General features: G+C 46.8%; 1 protein-coding gene across 5 annotated transcripts; it reads left to right on the top strand.

Annotated features, from left to right (window-relative positions):
- The first annotated feature begins 1218 nt into the window (after positions 1 to 1218).
- ZNF668 (zinc finger protein 668) lies at positions 1219 to 12519 on the top strand. 5 transcript variants are annotated; one of them, XM_027051634.2, is made up of 4 exons: positions 1504 to 1545; positions 3393 to 3443; positions 7510 to 8181; positions 8704 to 12519. In XM_027051634.2, exons 3-4 carry the CDS (start codon positions 7532 to 7534, stop codon positions 9914 to 9916), a joined length of 1863 nt encoding a protein of 620 aa, XP_026907435.1. In that variant the 5' UTR covers positions 1504 to 1545; positions 3393 to 3443; positions 7510 to 7531; the 3' UTR covers positions 9917 to 12519. The 5 variants fall into 5 exon arrangements, with proteins under 5 accessions (XP_026907436.1, XP_026907437.1, XP_026907434.1 ...); XM_027051635.2 differs by lacking the exons at positions 1504 to 1545; positions 3393 to 3443 and adding an exon at positions 1219 to 1356; XM_027051636.2 differs by lacking the exon at positions 3393 to 3443 and having other exon boundaries at positions 1404 to 1545.
- The last annotated feature ends 10112 nt before the right edge of the window (positions 12520 to 22631 follow it).

Genomic DNA, 22631 nt, shown 5'->3' with positions numbered 1-22631 from the left:
TTTTTCTTTCCTACACCTCCTCACTATACCCTCACCATCCCTTCTTATTTTTTCTATCTTCTCTCAAAATACTTACGACAACAACGCATGCTGAGCATTACCATGTGCGGAGCACTGTGCTAAGTAAAGAACGTTCGTTTTGTCACTTAATCCTCACAACACCCTGCAGTGCCTCCTTAGTCCAGTTTACACAGAGGCAAACCCACTGACTCAAGCAATTTTCTTTCCAAAGCCCTTACTCTTTCCATAACAGGCCCCCATGTCTCCTATATCACATTGGCCTTCGCTGACTCTTGATTCTTCACTCCCATGGGATCCCTATATGTACAACTCATATCTCCGGATCTAAAGCCCCTCCAAACCTGCTCCTCGACTTCTCAACTCACAAAGCCCCTTCGCTTGAGCCCCTTCTCCTGATCAACCACCAACCAGGTCTTCTCGCCTCACTCATCTCCTTGGCCAATTTCTTCTCAAGACCCCTACCTCACTCGGGTGGCCCCTTTTCGTTCCCGCCGCGGATGAGTCCGTTGGGGACCGCGAACGGGAGCGCGCCTGCGCACTGGGACCCTCACCCTAACTGCAGCCGCGCGCCCCAAGGGGTGGCTGTGGGGGGCTCTCGCGCTCCCACAGACGCACACTCCGCCAGGGCTCCTGGGAGGTGGGAAGGGAGGGGAAAAGGGAAAGGGGAAAACGGAGAAGGAAGGAGGTAGAGGAAAGAAGGCGCAGCTGGCTCGAGCCAGGAGTCTACCCCCAGCTCCGCGGACACTTCCTATTGTTACTAGGAAACAGGAAGTGTCCTAGCCGCAAAAGGTTCCCCCCGAAACCTCTGCCTGGAGAACACTTCCTGTGCCGCCTGCAAGCAGCAGTTGTACACAGCCACACTTCCGGGGCTAAGGGAGAGGTCGCTGAAACGCGACTCTGACTCCGCCCACGAGGGTCAAAATTCTGCGTTGCTTTGCATTAGTCTAAGCCACACTTCCGGCAAGAGCTGCGAAAATCGTTCCGGTGCATATTGGCTGAAAGCAGAAGAGGGAAAAAAGGGTTCTGCTGTTCTGGCCTCAGTACTTTGGCGACACTTTTCGTGGGGCTCCCTGAAAACAACTTCCCAAGACAGATGGAGGGAGCTTCATTCACTTCTCGCTACTGAGGGAGATGTGGTGGAATATAAGTGGATTTCGGTGCTACAAAGCTTGCGAATGGCCCTTCTGTATTCCCGCCTTCCAGTTCTTGGTGATCTGGCCACAAGATAGCAATAATCCCGTATATGCCGTAAACCTGTCTGGCGTCCTCTGTCGTTAGCACCCACATAGACCCCTTTCAAGACGTTGCTCCGCCACTTTCACCTGCAGTGCTCGGGTAAACTTTGCCTTCCTCCCTAGCTGGGAAAGCTCCCTCCCACTTCCGCTTTCCGGCCCCGCCTCTCCCTCCCCCTCCTCCCCCCCCCCCCCGCTGGGTCCTAGCGCCTGCCCCTCCCTGGCAGTGTCCCGGCTCCGTCGGTCAGAGCAGCTGCCGCAGACGCCACGGAGCCAGCCCAAATTCGTTGAGGTAGGAAACGTCGGCGGGAAGCCGCAGCGAAGCCCCGGGCCGCCCCAGCGCAGACGCAGTCCGAGAGGCCTCAGTTTCCCTGTGGGTGCAGAGGGCGGATGGGGTTGGCCTGGCGCGAGAAGCGCGGGCGGGGCGGGAGGAGTGCGGCCCCGGGAGGGCGCAGTCGGGCTCCGGCCCAGCGGGTCCTAGAACCCGCCGGCTGTCCCCGCGGGCCGGCTGCTGTGGACTTCTGGGCTCGGCTGGCACAGCTGCCCGCCTTGCGCGGTGCGGGCCTTGGGGGTCCTAGAGCCCGCCATGTTGCGGGCTTTTGTCCCAGGCGCGCGGCCCGCCTAACAAGGTCCCCAGCGCCTGCGGCACCCCTCCCCGGCCGAGGTCCTGGCCGCCCCTCCCGCGGTCCTAGAGAACGCCATCTTGCAGGCCTTTGTCCAGCGTCCAGTCCTTGGCCCATTCATTTGTTCATTCTCTCATTCTTCGTTCGCTCCTTCTTGCCTCGTTCTCCGAGGCCCCGTTTTCCCAGCCTTCGGAGACGAGTCAGCCTAGGGTCCTGCCCTGCGGGGTTGTCTGTCTGGTGGGAGCGCCGACAGATAGACTGTTGCAAAGAGCGAGAAGCGCCGGGTTTCTGCCGCTCTCGGCCCCTTCTCACCACGTCTCCTAGGCCCTAACGCCCTTCGAACTTGGACGAACCTCAGAGACCCCATTTAACTAATGAGAAAACTGAGGCCCAGAGCACCGTGGCGCCCTTACCTCTACTGCCTTTTAAGTATTTTTGAGGGCACTGAGAAAGCAGGTATTTGAAGGATGCAAAAGAATTTTCCCATGGGAGAAGGCGAGCAAGGGCTGCTGAGGCAAAGAGAACTGCAAGTGGAGATGCATTTAGGTGAAAAAGTTTGAGAATTGAGGCTGGAGCTTAGTTCGCTGTTGGGAGGGGGACACACTGCGGCTGGAGCTGAGGCTGAAAAAGTAGGTTAGGATTAGGTTGTGAACTGACCAGTTTGGAGGCCTAGGAGATGATTAGCTTTCACTTCTGCCCAGTTCTCAGTTCCCCATCCATCATCTCACCAGATCTCAATGGCTCAAAGGCCTTACTGGCATCTACTTGTTTACACAGGGGGGAGACCAAAATGCAGAGAAGAGAAAAAGCAGCTCCTTTTTTTTTTTTTTTTTTTTTAACCTCATCCTTGCTCACAGCGTCATAGCCTAAGCTGTCTGGGAATTAAATCCCTGCATCTCTGGCATTTTACAGCCTGGTCAGGCAGCAGGCCCGCATTCCCCTCCTAAGCCAGTAGTGAAGCAAAGAGAAACCTCCCTCACCAGAGCAATGAACCCACTATGGGATAATGGGGCAATTTTTGGAACTTGTGAAATTGGAAAGGCAGAGAAATTCAGTTAATAAATAGCTGCTGGCAGACATTCTCACAAACACCTACTATAGGGGAGGCAGAAGCAATAGGCCTGGGTTTGAATTCTGTCTCAGAGGTTGATTCATTCACTTTGTTTTGGGGCACCAATCACAGTTTTAGGTGTAGAGGATATAAAATAATAAAGGTTCCTGGCTCTTTGCCAGCCTAGACTCTGGTGTTGGAGACAGAAAGTTAACAATCAAGCTATAAAATGTGTAAGTGCTACCAAAGCAACAGTCAGGACAGAGAGCAGAAATTTGGGAGGCAGACCACTTGACTTTGAATACTGGCTGTAACCATGACCGGTTACTTCATTTCTGTGTGCCTCAGTATCCTTGTCTGTAAAATGGGGAAAATAATACTGTTTAACTTAATCCGTTCAGGCTAACCATGACAAAAACCCCACAAGACTGAAGGGCTTAAACAACAGAAATTTATTTCTCACAGTTCTGGAGTCTGGGAAGTCCAAGATCAAGATGCTGGCCAATTCAGTTCCTGGTGAGGACTCTTTTCCTGACTTGTAGATGTCCACCTTCTTGTTATGTCCTCACATGGCTTTCTCCATATATGTGCGCATTCAGTCCATAGGAAACTTCTAGGCAGTTGTGAGGCTTAACTTGAGTAGTACACACAAAATGCATAGAATGATACCTGGCCCATGGTAACCTTGCAAGGAATGTTATCCAGATGAGCATCGTAAGGGGAACTAAAGAGGAGGAGCAAGAATGCAGATAGCATTAAGAAAGGCGGTCAGGAGGAGCACCTGGGTGGCTCAGTCGGTTGAGCGTCAGACTCTTGGTTTTAGCTCAGGTCATGATCTCAGAGTTTCATGAGTTCAAGCCCCAAGTTGGGCTCTGCACTGGCAGTATGGAATCTGCTTGGGATTCTGTCTCTCCTTCTCTCTCCGCCCACCTCCCCCTGCACTCACATGGTCTCTGTCTCTCTCAGAATACATAAACTTAAAAAGAAAAAGAAAGGTAGTCAGGAAAAGCCTTCTTTGAGGAGGTGACAGGGAGCTGAGGCCCAAATGAAATCAAAGAGATAGCTACACAATGATCCTTGGGGAATAGTGGTTCTGGCAGAGGGGACTACTAGTACAAAGGCCCTGAGGTGGGAAGGAATTTAGCTATTTTTGGAAAAGAAAGACAGCCTGTGTGAATGGAGCCTAGTGACACCATGAAATGGAGGGGAAGGTGAGGTAGGCAGGAGTTAGATCATTCGGGGCCTTGCTAGCCATGGAAAAGATACTGGTCTTTGTCTTAGGAGCAGTGGAAAGTCCCCTGATTTGTCTCATAAACCTGAAGTAAATGAAGACTGGTAGAGAAAGAACCCAGGGGCCTGAAGACTTGGATTTGAGTCTGTGCCTCTTGACTAGTTAGGTGTGCTTGTAAAGTGTTTTTCCTTACTGGGGCCTTAACCTCCGTATGTGAAAAAGAGGCGTCGTAGTGCCTCTCCTAGAAGCTTTGTGAAGACCCAAGGATGCGTCTTTGCTTCTTAAGTGTTGGTTGGCATGGCCCTGAGAGGATGTTTAAAGTACAGCTTTCTGGGGCGCCTGGGTGGCTCAGTCGGTTAAGCGGCCGACTTCGGCTCAGGTCATGATCTCACGGTCAGTGAGTTCAAGCCCCGCGTCGGGCTCTGTGCTGACCGCTCAGAGCCTGGAGCCTGTTTCAGATTCTGTGTCTCCCTCTCTCTGACCCTCCCCCGTTCATGCTCTGTCTCTCTCTGTCTCAAAAATAAACAAACGTTAAAAAATAAATAAATAAAGTACAGCTTTCTGAGTCCATCCTCATGCTCCCTGGATGATTATTCTCATGCAGGGGACGGGGTTCACAGACCTGACTTGGAGAAACATAACTCTAGGGAGTGATGAGTGGAAGAGTCCTCAGTGAACAATGAAGTGAGGAGTTAATGGTGGGATTTAGACAGGGGCCTAGCCCACATGGCCCTCTGCTCTTTATGGAGCTGGGCACCTGTTGGGACCAGCCTACTTCCCTACCTTTTCCCCAGGAAAGTGCTTCCCTACCTTTTCCCCAGGGAAGTGCTTCAGGAGGAGAGATGTGTACCTCCAGCTCTCTGATTTCTGGTTCACAGGTGGGAACACTGAGGCCCAGAGCTCAGAACGCAGGGGTCAAGCCCTCTGAGAGGGAAACAGACATAAAGGGTGCTGGTTCTGGTCTCAAGGCAGTTCTACAGGAATGAGAGAAGATGAAGATGTGGCCTGAATTCAGGGTTCTGGTCACTGTAAGGTTGGCCCAGCAGCAGACAAGTCTGGGAGGGCCCAGACGACTGATCAAGGGCCCAGCAACTCAAGGCAAGTTAAACATCTGATTCAAGTCCCAGCTGTTGAGTCTAGCTTTGTGACCATGGGCTAGTCACTAAATCCCTTGGAACCTCAGTTCATTTGTTTGTAAAACGAGGATAAGATCTCTGTCTCAGGAAGCTGTAAGAGAACTAAATAAGGTAGCGTGCTCAGCAAAGTGTCTGGCTCTCAGAAGACTCTCAGTAATTGAGGGCATTTATTCATATCATATCACTTCCATTCAGTCTTCATCCAACCCTGTGAGGTAAGTACTATTACCTCCATTTTTCAGATGAGAAAATTGAGGTCCTGTGGTATAAAGTAAATGTCACAAGGTCACTGCTAGGAAGTGAGTGAGGCAAGATTCAAAGCCAGGCAGTCTGGTTTCAGAGACGGGACACTTAACCACAATGTTACATTGTTTCTCTGGGCCTCCGTTCCCATATCTGTAAAAAAGGAATCTATATAATAGAACTTTTATTGCGATGTTGATGTGAAGTTTGAATTAATATATGTAAAGAGCTTAGGAAACTGCCTTTTATTTAGCAAGTGCTCAGTAAATGTGAGCTATCTTTTTTATTAAAGAGAAACTTTATCAGGCAGTCTGTGCAGAGATGGTCTGGAAAGGAGGTAGTGACTGCCTCATCCAGAGACAGGGAAGGATCCCCTGGGAACTGTAGGGGGAAATTCAAACCACGGGGAAGGTTGGTCCTCAAGCCCTTTAACTCACCTTCCAGCGCCAGCACTTAGTGGGAAAAGTGAAAAGAACCAAGCTGAGGGTGGAACAGAGTTGTGTGGGATTGGGGCCAAAAACCAGAGGGGAAATGCAGGAAGAGCTTCCTGGGGGGAGTGGGGCTCAAAGGAAGGATTGGTGGGATTTGTAACAGCCAGGAAGGACCTGAGAGTTGGCGTGGTATGATGGAAGTCATGGAAAGTTATTGAGCAGGGGACAAAGTGTCACATGATACTTTATGAAGAAGCTGTCTGTGCACATAGCAGATGATGTGTGTAGGGGTGGGGACTGAGGCAGGGCCACTAGGCAGAAGGGTGCTGACTATAAAGATGCAGCCCTGGCTGGGTCAGAACTTCCTCCCTGGGTCAGAACTTCAAAGCCACCAAACCCTGAGGTATACAGATGAGGAAACAGGCCTAGAAAGGAGCAGTAGAACTCAGGCTTCTTACCTCCCAGACTGGATTCTGCACACACCTGGCTCCCTGCCCTGTCTATAGCAGCATCCTCCCTCCCCCTGGCCACCCCCAGCAGCTGCTGCTGAGCCTTTCCTAAGTGGATCTGCCCATAATCCTCTTCTTTTCATCCCCTAGGGAGGATGAGCTGGTGTTAAGACTAATGCAGCCATTAATCCTATTTCCTCCCAGCCTTGATCCCCAGGAGCAGCTGGATGGAGGGTGTCTGGGCTATGAATGAGAAAGAAGGGGGCTTATCCAGAGCAGGTGTCCCAGGAGGCCAGGCTAAATCAGATATATTGATTATACTGAGACACATGTAATTGCTAGCAATGGCTCAAGCCACCTTGAGAGTAACTGAGCTCCCCATTACCAGAGATATGGGAGCAGGAGCTCAACAGCAATTCCAGAGCAGAGGGTGGACCAGGATTCCTGTCTAGGGTGGAGTACCTTACAGCTGTGCAAGGCCAGAATTCTGTGTGAACAGTTGCTGCCTCTGAAAGCTAACTAACCAGAAGGGAAAGACAAAATACATACACTGGGGACCTACTTCTTCCAGACAGACGGTGCCAATCACCAGTTAGCCCACTAGTTCTGCCTTCTGCTGAACCTACCTCTGTCTTCTCTGGGCACTTGGCAACCTTCAGGTCTGACCCACACCTACGTAGCCTCTGTGTCTGCAGGCATGCATAGGACTCTGTGTCCTGGCACAGGCCTTAGATGCTGAGCTGGAAAAGGAAGATGGTGAGATGGACGGAACTTGGGCCTTCTGGGAATATGCAGGGTTTGGAAAAGCCCAGAGGCTGGGGAGAGAAGTGCAGGTGCACATTTTGATAACTCCAGACTCCTCTCTTAGACCCTCAGAGGTTACCTGGTCCAACTTCCTTCCTCAATGAACAGACCAGACAGGAAACTTGAGTGCAGAGTGTTAGACCCAGGGGTGTTTGGAAAGAAGGATGTGGCCATCCCCCATGGGAAATGCTGGTAAGACAGAACTCCTCTCTGAGGCCTTGTTAAGGATAGAGGCCTTAGAGAATGGCAGAAGGATGTGGCTTGTGTCTAACTTTGCTTCTTTCCTAGAGAAGCTCCGCCCTCTGAGGCCATGGAGGTGGAGTCTACAGAGGCCCGGTCATCCTCCACCCTCGGCTACAAGCGATCCGGCCGTCGCTACAAGTGCCTGTCCTGTACTAAGACATTTCCAAATGCGCCCAGGGCAGCGCGTCATGCTGCCACCCATGGTCCTGTAGACTACACAGAGGAGGTGGCGGAAACGAAGCTGAAGCCGGAGACAGAACCCAAAGCAGAGGATGCCAGTGGGGACAAGGTGTCAAGTGCATCGGCAAAGCCTCGGCCTTATGCATGCCCGCTGTGCCCCAAGGCCTATAAAACGGCACCTGAGCTGCGCAGTCACGGTCGCAGCCACACTGGTGAAAAGCCCTTCCCTTGCCCCGAGTGTGGCCGCCGCTTTATGCAGCCAGTGTGCCTGCGTGTGCACCTGGCCTCACATGCTGGCGAGCTGCCCTTCCGCTGTGCTCACTGCCCCAAGGCCTATGGCGCGCTCTCCAAGCTCAAGATTCACCAGCGTGGTCACACGGGCGAGCGGCCCTATGCTTGCTCCGATTGCGGCAAGAGCTTCGCCGACCCTTCCGTGTTCCGCAAGCACCGGCGCACCCACGCGGGCCTACGGCCCTACGGCTGCGAGCGCTGCGGCAAGGCCTACGCTGAGCTCAAGGACCTACGCAACCATGAGCGGTGAGGGTGCGGTGCTGTGGTGAGGGAGCCGGGGTTGGGAAGAACCGACCAGGGGTGGAGGAGGGAGGGATATGGCACAACAGCGGTGGCCCTGTGACCAACCGGGCGTGGGGTTGAGGCTCAAAGAGGGAAAAGAGCCAATGGGAAGGTGAGTGGGGCTGGGCCGTGGGGAGAAGCTGGTGCCCCTGGTTGGGCAGGGGCGGGGCAGACTGTGTTGGGAGGGAGCCCTGGAGGATTCCGTTGGGATCTGATTGGCCTGGTTCCGACTGGAAAGGGGACCCGCTGGAAGTTGGGCCACCGGGAGGGTCTCTGGTGGAGGTTAGTAGGTGGGAGTGGGGTCTGGCTCTTGGTGGGGTCTTATCTGGGATCTAGACACCTAGCCTGAAGATTCCCTACTCTGGGGTGCAGCCCTATGTACCCCCTACCCCCGGGATGTTAGGAGCCCCTAACTCACAGCAGACAGGCAGCAGTGGTCAGGTGAGGGACCTGCCACCTTCATGACCCATCCTCCACACTCCACAGGTCCCACACCGGTGAGCGCCCCTTCCTCTGCTCGGAGTGTGGGAAGAGCTTCTCCCGCTCGTCCTCTCTCACGTGCCACCAGCGGATCCATGCGGCACAGAAGCCCTATCGCTGCCCAGCCTGTGGCAAGGGCTTCACGCAGCTCAGCTCCTACCAGAGCCATGAGCGCACTCACTCGGGCGAGAAGCCCTTCCTGTGCCCGCGTTGTGGCCGCATGTTCTCCGACCCCTCAAGCTTCCGGCGCCACCAGCGGGCCCACGAGGGGGTTAAGCCTTATCGCTGCGAGAAGTGCGGCAAAGACTTTCGGCAGCCCGCAGACCTGGCCATGCACAGGCGGGTGCACACAGGCGACCGGCCGTTCAAGTGCCTGCAGTGTGACAAGACGTTCGTGGCGTCTTGGGACCTCAAGCGCCATGCGTTGGTCCACTCAGGCCAACGGCCTTTTCGCTGTGAGGAGTGTGGGCGAGCCTTCGCCGAGCGAGCCAGCCTTACTAAGCACAGCCGGGTGCACTCAGGTGAGCGCCCCTTCCACTGTAACGCCTGTGGAAAATCCTTCGTGGTATCGTCCAGCCTGAGGAAGCATGAGCGGACCCATCGGAGTAGTGAGGCCGCAGGGGCTCCCCCTCAACAGGAGCTGGTAGTAGGGCTGGCACTGCCTGTCAGTGTGGCAGGCGAGGGCTCAACGGCCCCGGCAGCAGGTGCAGGGCTAGGGGACCCTCCAGCAGGGCTGCTAGGGCTGCCCCCCGAATCAGGTGGTGTGATGGCCACCCAGTGGCAAGTGGTAGGCATGACGGTGGAACATGTGGAGTGCCAAGATGCTGGGGTTGGGGAGGCTCCTGGTCCCTTGGCAGGGGCGGGTGAGGTGGGAGGTGAGGAAGTTGACGAGAAGCCACCGCAGTTTGTGTGCCGGGAGTGTAAGGAGACGTTCTCCACGCTGACGCTGCTGCGACGGCATGAGCGCTCACACCCTGAGCTCCGGCCCTTTCCCTGCACCCAGTGTGGCAAGAGCTTCTCTGACCGGGCTGGGCTGCGCAAACACAGCCGCACCCACAGCTCTGTGCGCCCCTACACCTGCCCCCACTGCCCCAAGGCCTTCTTGAGTGCGAGCGACCTGCGCAAGCATGAGCGTACCCACCCCGTTCCCATCGGGACCCCCACGCCCCTCGAGCCCCTTGTGGCTTTGCTAGGAATGCCTGAAGAGGGACCAGCGTGAAGCCCATGCCCCGCCACCTCATTCCTAGGAGCCCAGGCCTCACGGGGTGCGTCCTGAACCTCTCTTCGCCCCGGCTCACTCTTTAGACTCCAGATCCCTGCCCCACCCCCGGGCAGCTAGCTCTCCTTGCCAACAAAGAGCTGGGGACGATGGAGGTGGGCAGCAGCTATTGAGAGATGTGTGTCTCTCTCTGAGTAACACTCATTAAAGCATTCACTTTGACACTGAGTTGTCTTCTGTGTTTTGGTTGGGTGGAAAGGGAGTGGGAGTTTGGACATCAGATAAGGTTCAGTGGAGACCCCTGGATTGACAGATAAGAAACTAGAAGGGTCTTTGGATGTATTGTTTCCCAACATATGTTTTCAGAATGTCTTTTGAAAAAGGGTTCCCTGGTCAAGGAAGTACCAGGAATTTCCTGTGCCCTTCTTGGGGATTGTTGGTGATCAAGAGTGTACTAAAGTCATTGATAAATCCTACAATGAACATTTAGCTCTGCCCATAGTTATTTCATCCTGGAAACCTTTTACTGACTAGTTCTGTCCTTTTACAGATAATACACAGAGGTCCTAAATTAGTACATTTCCTGTATACTACAGTAATAAATTAGAAAAACTACTTGGGGGACAAAGAGGGACAAACAAAACCCATAAACTACAAAAGAATAAACCTCACAAGAAATATGCAAAACCTATATGAAGAAAATGGTATCACTGTCCTGAAGGTTTTAAGACCTAACTAAATGGAGACATACCATGTACCTGCATGGAAAGACATTCTCCCTAGTCTAATCCTTAGATTCACTGTCACCCAAAAAGATTTATTAACACAACTTGAAACCCCAAAACTCCTGTAATACATTTTTAAGAACCAATGGAGGTGATGTATTTGACATACTAGATAAACACCAAAGCACTGAAGTTAAAATAGGTTATTATTGGCACAAGAATAAATCAGCCAATGGAGTTGGGGGTGGGAGGGTTTAGAAACAGCCCTATTTCTGAGAATTTAGTTTATGGTAAATATGATTATTCAAATCAGTGGGGAAAGGATGGCTGTTAAATTACAGTCCTATCCATAATCTGGAAGACTACACAACTTTTTAAAGACCAAAAAAAAAAAAAAAAAAAAAGAAACCTCACATTTAGTATAAATTGATATAATTTTGGGGAGAGATGATTTGGGCATGTTTATTAAAAAATTCAAATGCATATACCCTTTGACTTGGCAAGCACATGTCAAAAAATTTACACCACAGAGTTCTTTTTCCACTTCCATGGCAAAGTTGAAGACAAGAATGCTCGGTGCAGCAAAATTTGTGATAACCGGGAATACCCTAAATGTCCATTAGCAAAGGACTAATTACATAAAGCTAGCCACTATAAAATATATTATGCAGCTGTTTTTAAAAAATGAGGCTTATTAACTTATTTTGTTGAAAGATATCTTGAAAATATGTCAAGTGAAAAAAATAAGGTACAAAGCAGCGTGGTTAGCATGTTCCCATTAAGTTTATTTATTTATTTTTGAGACAGAGAGAGCACAAGCAAGGGAGGGGCAGAGAGAGAGGGAGACACAGAATCCAAAGAAGGCTCCAGGCTGTGAGCTGTCAGCACAGAATCTGATGCGAGGCTCAAATCCACGAGCCGTTAGATCCTGACCTGAGCCAAAGTCAGACACTTAACTGACTGAGCCACCCTGGCGCCCCTTGAATATTTTTAGAAGGACACTCAAGAACAGACTTTGGATTATAAAGTCCAGCCACTAGGGCCTTCCCAATTTATAAGCCAAAATGAAACCAAAGGTCAGAGTGAACCAGTTCCTCCTTACCATGCTCTTATCATCTCTAGACTTGCTCTTATCAACACTAGACCAAGTTGGCAGCCTCAGGAAGTGACCCATGTGCACCCCCTCTCCAGGCCCACATGCCAGTCATAGGGGACTTTGCAGTAGCTGGTAAAGTCAGGATTGTTAACACCAGGTAGCTCCAGGAACAGAAATAGCAAGTATCCCCTTGATGTCAGGGACTTCACTCAAGAGTTGTCATGCCCAGGTTCTCAGACAGTAGCTTTAGAAGAGGTTCTTATCCCTGTTCTCCATAGCAGCACAAGGGGGCCACATGGTAGCAGCAGGGACCAGGATGTCATAGCTGCGGGAAGAGACACCAGTTTGGCCAAGGACACTCACTGCCTGTTGCCATTCGCAAAGTAAGACAAGCACTGACTCCAGGCCTTCTGCCTGTACAGGCTGGCATCAAAGTCTGACAGAATCCAAGGAAGAAACAAACTGGACTAGGGTATTGGAAATGGAAATTTGTGTTACTACTGACTTGTGAACTTGAGCAAGATGATTTATCTTGGAGATGACGAGGCACCTTTTAAAAATTGGTACAAAGATACCATAGACCCCAATCAACAGACACCCACGGGTATCAATCTACAATGAAGGATGAAGTGGGTCCTGTGGAGGTTTAGAAGAAATCCACAACTTCTGCTCCCTTTCTGGGACCAGATAGCACACCCATACCTTGGTCCCCCTCTCTGACACCCCAGGCATCCCACATCCCAGTTCCTGCTCCCTGAGGACTCAGATGGTCTGACTTTTTTTTTAAAATTATTTTAACAGCTTTATTAAGAAATAATTTACATGCCATACAACTAACACATTTGAAGTATCCAATTCAGTGGTTTTTAGTATATTCACAGGGTTATGCAACCATCTCAATCTAATTTTAGAATAGTTTCATCCCCTTAAAAGAAACTCCATACCCATAGCTGTCACTCCCTATTGCCCCCAACCCCAATTCCCAACTCCTTTCCCTTAGCCCTAGTCAATCACCAATCTACTTTCTGTCCGAGTTGCCTCCTGTGGATGTTTCATGTAAATGGAATCATACAATATGTAACTGGCCTCTTTCACTTAGCACACTGTTCTCAAGGTTCATCCATGCTGTAGCATTTGTCAGTACTGCATTCCTTTTTATTGTCGAATAATATTCCATTGTATGGAGATACTTTTTTAAATCCATTCACAATTGATGGACATTTGGGTTTCCTTTGTCTATTGTGAATAATGCAGCTAGGAACATTCATATGAACATTCTATGAACAAGTTTTTATGTGGACATGTTTTTTAATTCTCTTGTTTGCGTATCTACCACTTGAGGAACTGTCAGAATGTTTCCCAAATGGCTGCACCATTTTACATTCCCACCAACAGGATATGAATGTTCCAATTTCTCCACACCTTTACCAACAGCTGTTATTATCTGCCTTTTTATTATAGCCATCCTTGTGGGTGTGAATTTGTGGTTATGATTTGCATTTCCCTGATGGCAAATGATGTTGGGCATTTTTGTGTGTGTATTTATTGGCCATTTGTATGTCATCTTTGGATAAATGTCTGTTCAAGTTCTTTGCTCATTTTTTAATTGGGCTGTTTGACTTTTTGCTGTTGAGTGGTAATAAAAGCTTTTTATGTATTCTAGATAGAAGTTTCCTATGATTTGCAAAATTTCTCTCATTGTGTGGGTTGTCCTTTTATTTTCTTGGTGCCCTTTGAAGCACGAAAGTTTTTAATTTTGATGATATCTCATTTATCTATTTTTTTCTTTTGTTGCTTGTGCTTTGCAGAGCCATATGTAAGAAACCATTCCCTAATTCAAGGTCATGAAGATTTATGCCTATGTTTTTATCTAAGAGTGTTACACATGTTTATAAAGTTTACAACCTAGTTATAAACTTACAAGCTTAAACTTTATAAAAGTTTATTTTTGGTAAACTATAAAAGTTTTATAGCTCAAAGCTCTCACATTTAGGTCTTTGATCCATATTGGGTTAATTTTTGTGTATGTTTGAGATAGGGGTTCGATTTCATTCGTTTGCACATGGATATCCAATTGTCCCAGAACTAGGGTGCCTGGGTGGCTCAGTTGGTTAAGCATCTGACTTCAGCTCAGGTCATGATCTTGTGGTTTGTAAGTTCAAGCCCCATGTCGGGTTTCATGCTGACAGCTCAGAGCCCGGAGCCTGCTTTGGATTCTATGTCTCCCTCTTTCTCTGCCTCTCCCCCGCTTGCACTCTTTCACTCTCCCTCAAAAATAAACATTAAAAATAATAATAAAATAAAATAATAAAAAGACTTATTTTTCCATTGAAGTGGCTTGATATCCTTGTTGAAAATTAACTGTACACAGGTTTATTTCTGGAATGTCAATTGTATTCCATGAAGATATACGTATCTATCTATCTATCTACTATCTTTACTTTCTTTATGCTAGTATCACACTATTTTGCTTACTGTAGCTTTGTAATAAGTTTTATCAAGACCTGTGATTCCTCCAACTTATATTTCAAGATTAATTTTTCTGGATTCCTTGCATTTCTATATGAATTTTAGGATCAGCTTGCCAATTTTTGCAAAAAAAAAAGCTGGGATTTTGATAGGGACTGCACTGAATCTGTAGATCAATTTGAAGAGTATTGCCATCTTAACAATATTAAATCTTCTGCCCCATGAATTTAGGATTTTAAAAATCCATTTGGATTTTAAATTTCTTTCCACAGTATATTGTAGTTTTCAGTATATAAATCTTACTCACCTTTTGTTAAATTTATATGTAAGTATTTTACTTCCTTTGTTTCTATTATAAATGGAATTGTTTTTATTTCATTTTTGGATTGTTTCTTTGCTAGTGATGAGAAATATAATAGATTTTTGTACATTATTCTTATATTCTGCAACCTGGCTAAACTAGTTTATTAACTCTAATAGTTTTTATGTGTGTATTCTTTAGGATTTTTCCGTATACAAGATCATCTCACCTGGAAAATAGAGATAGTTTACTTCTTCTTTTCCAATCTGGATGCCTTTTATTTCTTTTTCTTGCCTAATTGCCCCTGCTAGAACTTTCAGTACAGTGTTAAAGGGAGCAGTCATCCTGATCTCAGGGGGGAAAACATGCAGTCTTTCACCATTTAAGTATGATGTTAACTGTGAATTTTTTTATAGATGCCCTTTGATACTTAGCAAGTTAAGGAAGTTTCCTTTTATTCCTAGTTTCTTAAGCTTTTTTATTATTGTAATTAATGGGTGTTGGATTTTGTCAAATGTATTTTCTATTGAGATGATTATATGGTTTTTGTTCTTTATTAATATTCAGAATTACATTAATTGATTTTTGGATGTTAAACCAACCTTGCATTCGTGCAATAAATCCCACTTGGTCATGCTGCATGATAATTTTTATACATTGCTAGATTCAGTTTGTTAGTATTTTGTTGCAGATTCTTATAAGAAATATTGATCTGTAGTTTTCTTGTGATGTCTTTGTCCAGTTTTATTATCTGGATAATGCCCAGTCTGACTTCTGGCCTTCAGTTTTCTTCTGCCCTAACTTCCTTTACCTCCCTGGCTCTCTACCAGGACTGTCCCAGGTAATGGGTCCATCTTGGGAGTGCAAAATCATATGCCCTGCTGCTGATGCCATATGCCATATGCAGCAGCTGGTATCACTCCTCACTCTGTACTACAGACTACAGTCATCATTCCCTTCCCAGCCAAATGGCTGGAGAAATTAGGGGCTCCTCACAGGAGTATGCTCCAGGAACAGGGTGAGGAGATAGGGGAAGGCAGCAAGCTTTGTAGCTGGGGCAATCATTCTGGATTCAACAAAGGAGATTTGCAGACCACAGTCCACTCTCAACATAAATCCCTCCAGCTGGAGCCTACCTTCCTTTCAGTCCCTATCCCTGCTCTGACCTCATGTACCTACTCCTAGTCAACAGGCTTCAACCGAGAGGACCTTCTATTGATTTGTTTCCTCCTTTTCCCAGTCTTTGGGCTTTTGCACTTGCTCTTCCCTGGTGACGGAACACACTTCCCCAGATTTGCCCATCTGTGATACTTTCTCTTTATCCAAGTCTCAGCTCCAGCCATACAGTTATTAGGTTTCTGTTCCTGCATATTAAATAACCATCAACTTAGCATCTTAAAATAACACTTACTTCTTATTTCATAGTTCTGTGAGCCAGAAGTCCAGGTGGACCCATCTGGGTCCTCTACTAAGGGTCTCACAAAGCTGAAGTCAAGGTTTTGGCCAGTCTGGGCTCTTATCTGGAGGCTCTGCCATAGAGTCCACTTCCAGACTCATCCAGGTTATTAACAGAATTCAGTTCCATTTGGCTGTAGGACTGAGGTCTCTGTTTCTTTGCTGGCTGTCAGTCAGAGGTGGTTCTCAGCGTCTCAAGGCTATTATATTCCTTGGCTGGGGGCCCTTCAGAACTGGCAATGGCACATCGAGTCCTCCTATTTCAAATTTTCTGACTTTTCCTCTTCTATTGCTAGCTGGAAAATCTTCTCTGCTTTTAAGAGTTAATGTTATTACATTGGGTCTACCTGAATAACTCAGTATACTCTCCCTATCTTAAAGTCAACCAATTAGTAAACATGGGATACCTGGATGGTGCAGTTGGTTAAGCATCTGACTCTTGATTTTGGCTCAGGTCATGATCTCAAGGTTCGTGGGTTCAAGCCCCGCATTGGGTTCTGTGCTGATGGTGCAGAGCCTGCTTGGGATTCTGTCTCTCCTCTCTGCCCCTTCCCCACTGGTGCATGTGTGTGCACGCACACACACACACCCTCTCTCTCATTCTCTCAAAATAAATAAATAAACTTAAAAAAAAACTCAACCAATTACTAAACTTAATTACACCCGCAAAGCCCTTTTTGCCATGTAAGGTAACATATTCATAGAGATTAGGGCGTGGAATCTTTGGAGGCCATTATTCAGTTCACCCTCTAGCCCTCAAAGATTTATGTCTGGTCCACATGCAAAATACATTCACTTCCTCCCAAGGTTCTTAAAAGTCTCACCACTGTCCAAAAAGTCTCATCCCATTATAGCATCAATTCAGAATAAAAAAAAAAAAATCTCATACAAATCTTATCAAACCCAAAGTCCTAAATCCCATTATCTAAAAGCCGATGCAGATGAAGCTATGGGTATAATCCTTCCTGGAGCACAATTCCTGCCATCTGTGGACCTATGAAACTAAAGCAACAAAGGGCACCTGGAGGGCTCAGTTAGTTGGGTGTCAGAGTCTTGATTTCACCTCATGTCATGATCTTAAGGTCATGGGATCTAGCCCCATGTCGGACTCTGCCAGGCATGAAGACTGCTTGAGATTCTCACTCTATCCCTCTTCCTCTGCCCCTCCCCTGCTTATGTGCGCTCTCTCTCTCTCAAAAAAAAAAAAAAAAAAAGAGAGAGAGAGAGAAAGAAAGAAAGAAACAAGTCATGTACTCCCAACGTGCAATGGTGGGACGTGCATAGGATAATAAACATTCTGGCTCAAAATGGGAGTCACTGGAATTCCAAAATCCAGTTAAGCGAATTCCCTTAGGTTTCTAGGCCAAGAAAGAATCCTTCATGGCTCTGTTCTGCCCTAAGCTCTCAGGTTGCCCTTTGGATTAGTCACCTTCCCTAAGAAGCCATTCTTGACTACTTATTAGCACAGCCATCTCCAACCCCTTGTCATTTTTTGTCATAGCATGCTGCTTAATTTTTAATAATATATGTCATGGTTTTGGAATACCTTAGCTATTTCTTTTCTTGTCCTCTCCACTAAAGTATAAACCCCATGAAAGGCAGAGATCTTGTCTGTATTTTCACCTCTATTTCTCCACCACCTTCCACAGTATCAGGTACATAACTCTTGCTCAATAAATATTTTATGACTAAATGAATGAATGATTTAAATGTGGAACAAGGTGGTATGGTAGGCTAAACAGTGTCCCCCTAACCAGGTCCACATCCTAATCCCTGGAACCTGAGAATGTCACTTTATATGCCAAAGGGACTTTGCAGATGTAATTAAAAATTGTAAAATGGAAGATTATCTTGGGGTATCTGGGTGGGCTCAAAATAATCGTAAGTATCCTTATAAGAGGGAGACAGGGTGGTCAGAATCAGAGGAAAAGGTGATGTAACAATGGAAGGTAAGAAGGGAATAATATTCTTTGAAATGGAGTATGAGGCCACAAGTCAAGGAATACAGGCATCCAATAGAAGCTGAAAAAGGCAAGTAAAAGGTTCCTCCAGAAGGAGCCAGCCCTGCCAACTCCTTGACTTTAGCCCAGTGAAACTGATTTTGGATTTCTGATCTCTGGAACCATAAAACAATAAATGTGTGTTGCTTTAAGCCACTATGTTTGTGGTAATTTGTAACAGGAGTAATAGGAAACTAATATAGTTGGGATGGGTTAACTCTCATAGTGTGTGGCTGTAACTGCTGACAGCGCCCCCCAATATTCATCCTTCTAAAGTTAGCTTGTTTCCTGGCAATAGTTTCCCAGTTCCCCTAGAACTTTAATCTGGACAAAAAGCTTGCCCAGGATGAAGATTATATTTCTTGGCCATGTGACTACATTCTGGCCAATAGGATTAGAGCAGAAATTATTGGTACGACTTCTGCAATTAAGGGTGAAGGGCAAGCTGCCCCCTCCACTTTCCTCCTTCACAAGGGCTAAACTGTGAAAGTGGTGGTGGACCATCTTAGATCGTGTGGGTGAGGGCAATATCCCAGAGAAGGAACAAAAAGATAAATAAAATAATTTACTATTTTGTTGTTGTTGTTCATGGGTACTGATGACGTCATGCCATGGTTAGTTTGCGTCTCTGTTTCATGCAGCTGTACCCATTCACAAACACAGAATTTCCACTTACTATCCATTATGTTGGGGCTTCTTGGGAGGGCAGACATCCATACACTTAAGGGAAGTTTGGGTTTTACTTTCTCTTTTTTCCTTTTGAACAAGTCCTTTGTAATAGTGCCATTTGTGGGGCAAAGCCTCAGACCTTGTAGCACCACCACAGCTCATTTTGGTATTCCAGTTGTCTTGGAGATAGGAAAGGAGAACTGAATAGAGAGTCTCTGCAAAATTGAGGGAGCTTCTATCAATCATCTAGGATCAAATTATGCTGCAGTAACAACTATCCCAAAATTTCAGTGGCGCACAACAAATGTGTTTTCGCACTCATATTCCATGTCCTCTGTTGGGGGAGGTCATCAAGAGGATGTGACTGTCAGTTGACTGATGAGTTGCGCCTTCACAATCAAAGGCTCCCCTTCCTTGGAGTGTACATTCAGCTTGCCTTCCCTGCCCCTAGAGGCTGCCCCAAGGACACAGCCTTGAGAAAGCACTGTGTTGTTGAGACCATGTGGATGGTACACATAACTGAATCCACTTAAGGCCTCTATATAAATATATTTTTTAAGTAGGCTCTACACCCAATGTGGGGCTTGAACCCATGACCCTGAGATCAAGGGTCATATGCTCTACCAACTGAGCCAGCCAGGTGCCCCAATGCCTCTATATAAATTTTTAAGATTTGGGGACACCTAGGTGGCTCAATCAGTGAAGCATCCAACTTCACCTCAGGTCATGATCTCACGGTCCATGAGTGCTGTCAGCACAGAGCCTGCCTCAGATCCTCTGCCTACCTCTCTCTCTCCCCCTTCCCTTCTCCTTCACTCTTTCTCAAAAATAAATAAAAACATTAAAAAAAAGTTTAAGATTCGGTGGGAGGTACAAAAAAATATATTTGGTGGGAGGTGCAGAGATCTACTCATTTGGTGGCTGCCCAAGACCAACTTGCATGTAACTTCCCTTGCTTATTTTAATAATATTATTATTATTTGAAGATTTTAAGTAATCTCCACACCCAACATGGGGCTCAAACCCACAACCCCAAGATCAAGATCAACCCCACAACCCCAAGATCAAGTGGAGTCATGCTCCACTGACTGAGCCAGCCAGGTGCCCCTAAGTCCCCTTCCTTATTAAACCTCCCACTTACCAATCTGCAGTGGCCCTGTATTTTTGTTTGATTTCCCCTGCCCTCTGTGTACAGGGGCCAATTTCCAACTTCACTTGGGAAGCGCCAGAGGATGTTGTACATCTTCCATGGGACAGCTGTGGCTCTGTTCTATATCATCTTCCTTCCAGAATCCAGTCTGGAGGAACAGCCTCAATCTGGAATTTTAAGACAAAGAAGAGGAGAAAGGTGGCAGATGTCTTGATGGCTCTTAAAGCTTCTTCTTGGAAGTGGTACATGTTGCTCCTACTCAAGTTCCGTTGCCAAAAGCAAGCCCCACATACCCAAAGCTGATGTCAGCAGAGTAGGTATATATAATCTCTTCATATGGTGGGACCCCATAAAGAGGGTTAATGAATGTTTTTGAACAATTGTGGAATCTTCTTAGTCTGCCTTCTTTGTCACAAATATGACCTTTGTGTTTCTTCCACATGCAAAATAAATATGCATCCTTCCCAGGGGAGACCACCCAAATGACCCATCTAATCATGGCATCAGAATCAAGAGCAGGACCTCTAATAGTCTCTATATCATGTCCAGAGGTGGCTTCTCTTGATCCAGAGACCTATAAACCAAAAATCCTCACCCCCTTCCTCCTTCTCCCCCTCCTCACAAGTTATCTCTGCCCCCACCCCCTCACACACATTTAACATATGAAGTGGAACAGAGACAGGATAGTGGCAGTAAACACTCCCATTTAGAAAGAAGAATGAGAGGGGCACCTGGATAGCTCAGTTGGATAGCATCTAACTCTTGATTTTGGCTCAGATCATGATTCCAGAGTCATGGTATTGAGCCTCATGTTGGGCTCCATGCTGGTGTGGAGCATGCTTGAGATTCGCTCAGTCTCCTCTGACTCTCCCTCCACCCCCTGCATGCAGGCACTCTTTTTCTCTCAAATTAAAAAAAAAAAAAAATTAGAAGGACAAAGACACACAGCACTTACTGGCCCAGAGTAATTCTAATACCTTGCTGAGCAGATGTTGCAAAGGCCCCCCCACTTTTCCTGAGAGTGGGACTGCTCTCTGGGATTAATTCCCTAGTTCCCATTAAGTAGCTCATCCATTCCCATTTATTCTCCTTGGCCACATTTGAGAAAACACTGGAAGTTATGCCCTTCTGAGGCAAAGCAGCTTTCTGCCTCCTTCATGCCCATAGAAATTTGGGAGCCCTCAAGGTCTTAAACACTCATGGTCTTTTAAAAATCCATGATAGTGCCTTTTTGTGAGGAGGGAAAGAGGCTTCTTATCTATTGGATTCCAGCCACTTGTGGGCCAACTGCCAAACCCACCAATTCTTTTCAAACATGCCTCTCTCTTTAGACTTAATTGTAAGCAAATGGAGCCTACTCACTCCTTTGGGAGAATTACACTCTTAAACTCTCTTCTCTGAATCATCTTGACTAACTGAAAGGCTTTATTGGGAACCACTTTGACCAAGTCAGAGGTTTTTACAAAAGGCACGAGAGCCATACACTTGATATCACCCTTGCCACAAAGATGAGTTTTAATCACTTTGTGGTTTAAGGGCCTTATCAGTCGTATCTTTCACTGGCTAAAAATGTAGACCACCTGCCCAGAAGTTTCTATATTCTCTTCCATTTCTGCTTAAAAACTGGCCAATTATTTTCGAGGTCATCTCTTTCTTACAATAACTTGTCAAATGCATCCAAAGGCAATCAAAGTATGCTACTAATATTCTTTCTCAAATTTTCCCCCCAAAGCCCCAAGCTCATTTGGACATCATTTACATTCTTAGTTATTTCCAGCTTAGAGTTTAACCAAATGCTTCACCACTGCCTAACACATGTCACCATCTTTCCAACTTTCACTGATGGTTTCCTCATCAGCCACTGCCCAGCTCCAAAGCCAATGCCATATAATTCAGGTTCATTTTTAATGTGGTAATACCCTACCTCTGGGTACTAGTTCTGTGACAGTTGGTTTAGACTTGTTCTTTTTTTTTTTTTTTTTAGACTTATTCTGACATAACAACAACTAGCCTCCAAATATCAGTGGTTCACAAGTGGGAAAAGAAAAGGCAAGATGCCAGACTACTTCCTGGTACTTAAAGCTTCTACTGGAAGTGATACTTTACATTTCTACTCATATCCCATTGGCCAAAGCAAGTGCTACACCTAAGCCTATTGTAAGTGGGATATGAATGTCTACAGTCCTACAGTGAGTAGTCTACAGGAAGGACAGTATATATTCAGAACAATAATACAATCTATCACAGGGCTGCAGAAATGTCAATCATTGAGTTCATCCACTCCTTCATACACACTCTGCTGCACAGTTTTGTACCAAGTAAGACTTCACATACATCTTGGTCAAAGACAAAGTCTTGATTCGAGGTAGACAATTTATTTTTTTTTTAACATTTTTAAGTTTATTTATTTTTGACAGAGACAGAGTGTGAGTATGAGCTGGGGAGGGGCAGAAAGAGAGACACAGAATCCGAAGCAGGCTCCAGGCTCTGAGCTGTCAGCACAGAGCCTGACATGGGACTCGAACCCACAAACCATGAGACCATGACCTGGGCCAAAGTCAGAAGCTCAACCGACTGAACCACCCAGGCACCCCTCGAGGTAGATAATTTATATAGGCTGGTCAAAGTAGCCTGACCCAGACCAGTCAGGTTTCTTTTCCTAGTAATTTGAACCATGAAATATTGAGTGATGAGTGAATGAGGCAATAAGTGGGGAGAGCTATAGATGAAAAGCTATGCTGCAAGATGGATTTGGAAAAGCCGCACTCAACCAAGACCCTGTTCCCTGAACAGCAGCCAAGACAGGACTTCAGCGCAAAATCTGCCCCTACCTCCTCACTGAGCTCAGTT

Source organism: Acinonyx jubatus, chromosome E3 (genome assembly GCF_027475565.1).
Source record: "Acinonyx jubatus isolate Ajub_Pintada_27869175 chromosome E3, VMU_Ajub_asm_v1.0, whole genome shotgun sequence".
NCBI classification, from domain to species: domain Eukaryota; kingdom Metazoa; phylum Chordata; class Mammalia; order Carnivora; family Felidae; genus Acinonyx; species Acinonyx jubatus.
This window is presented reverse-complemented; position numbering and strand designations above follow the sequence as displayed.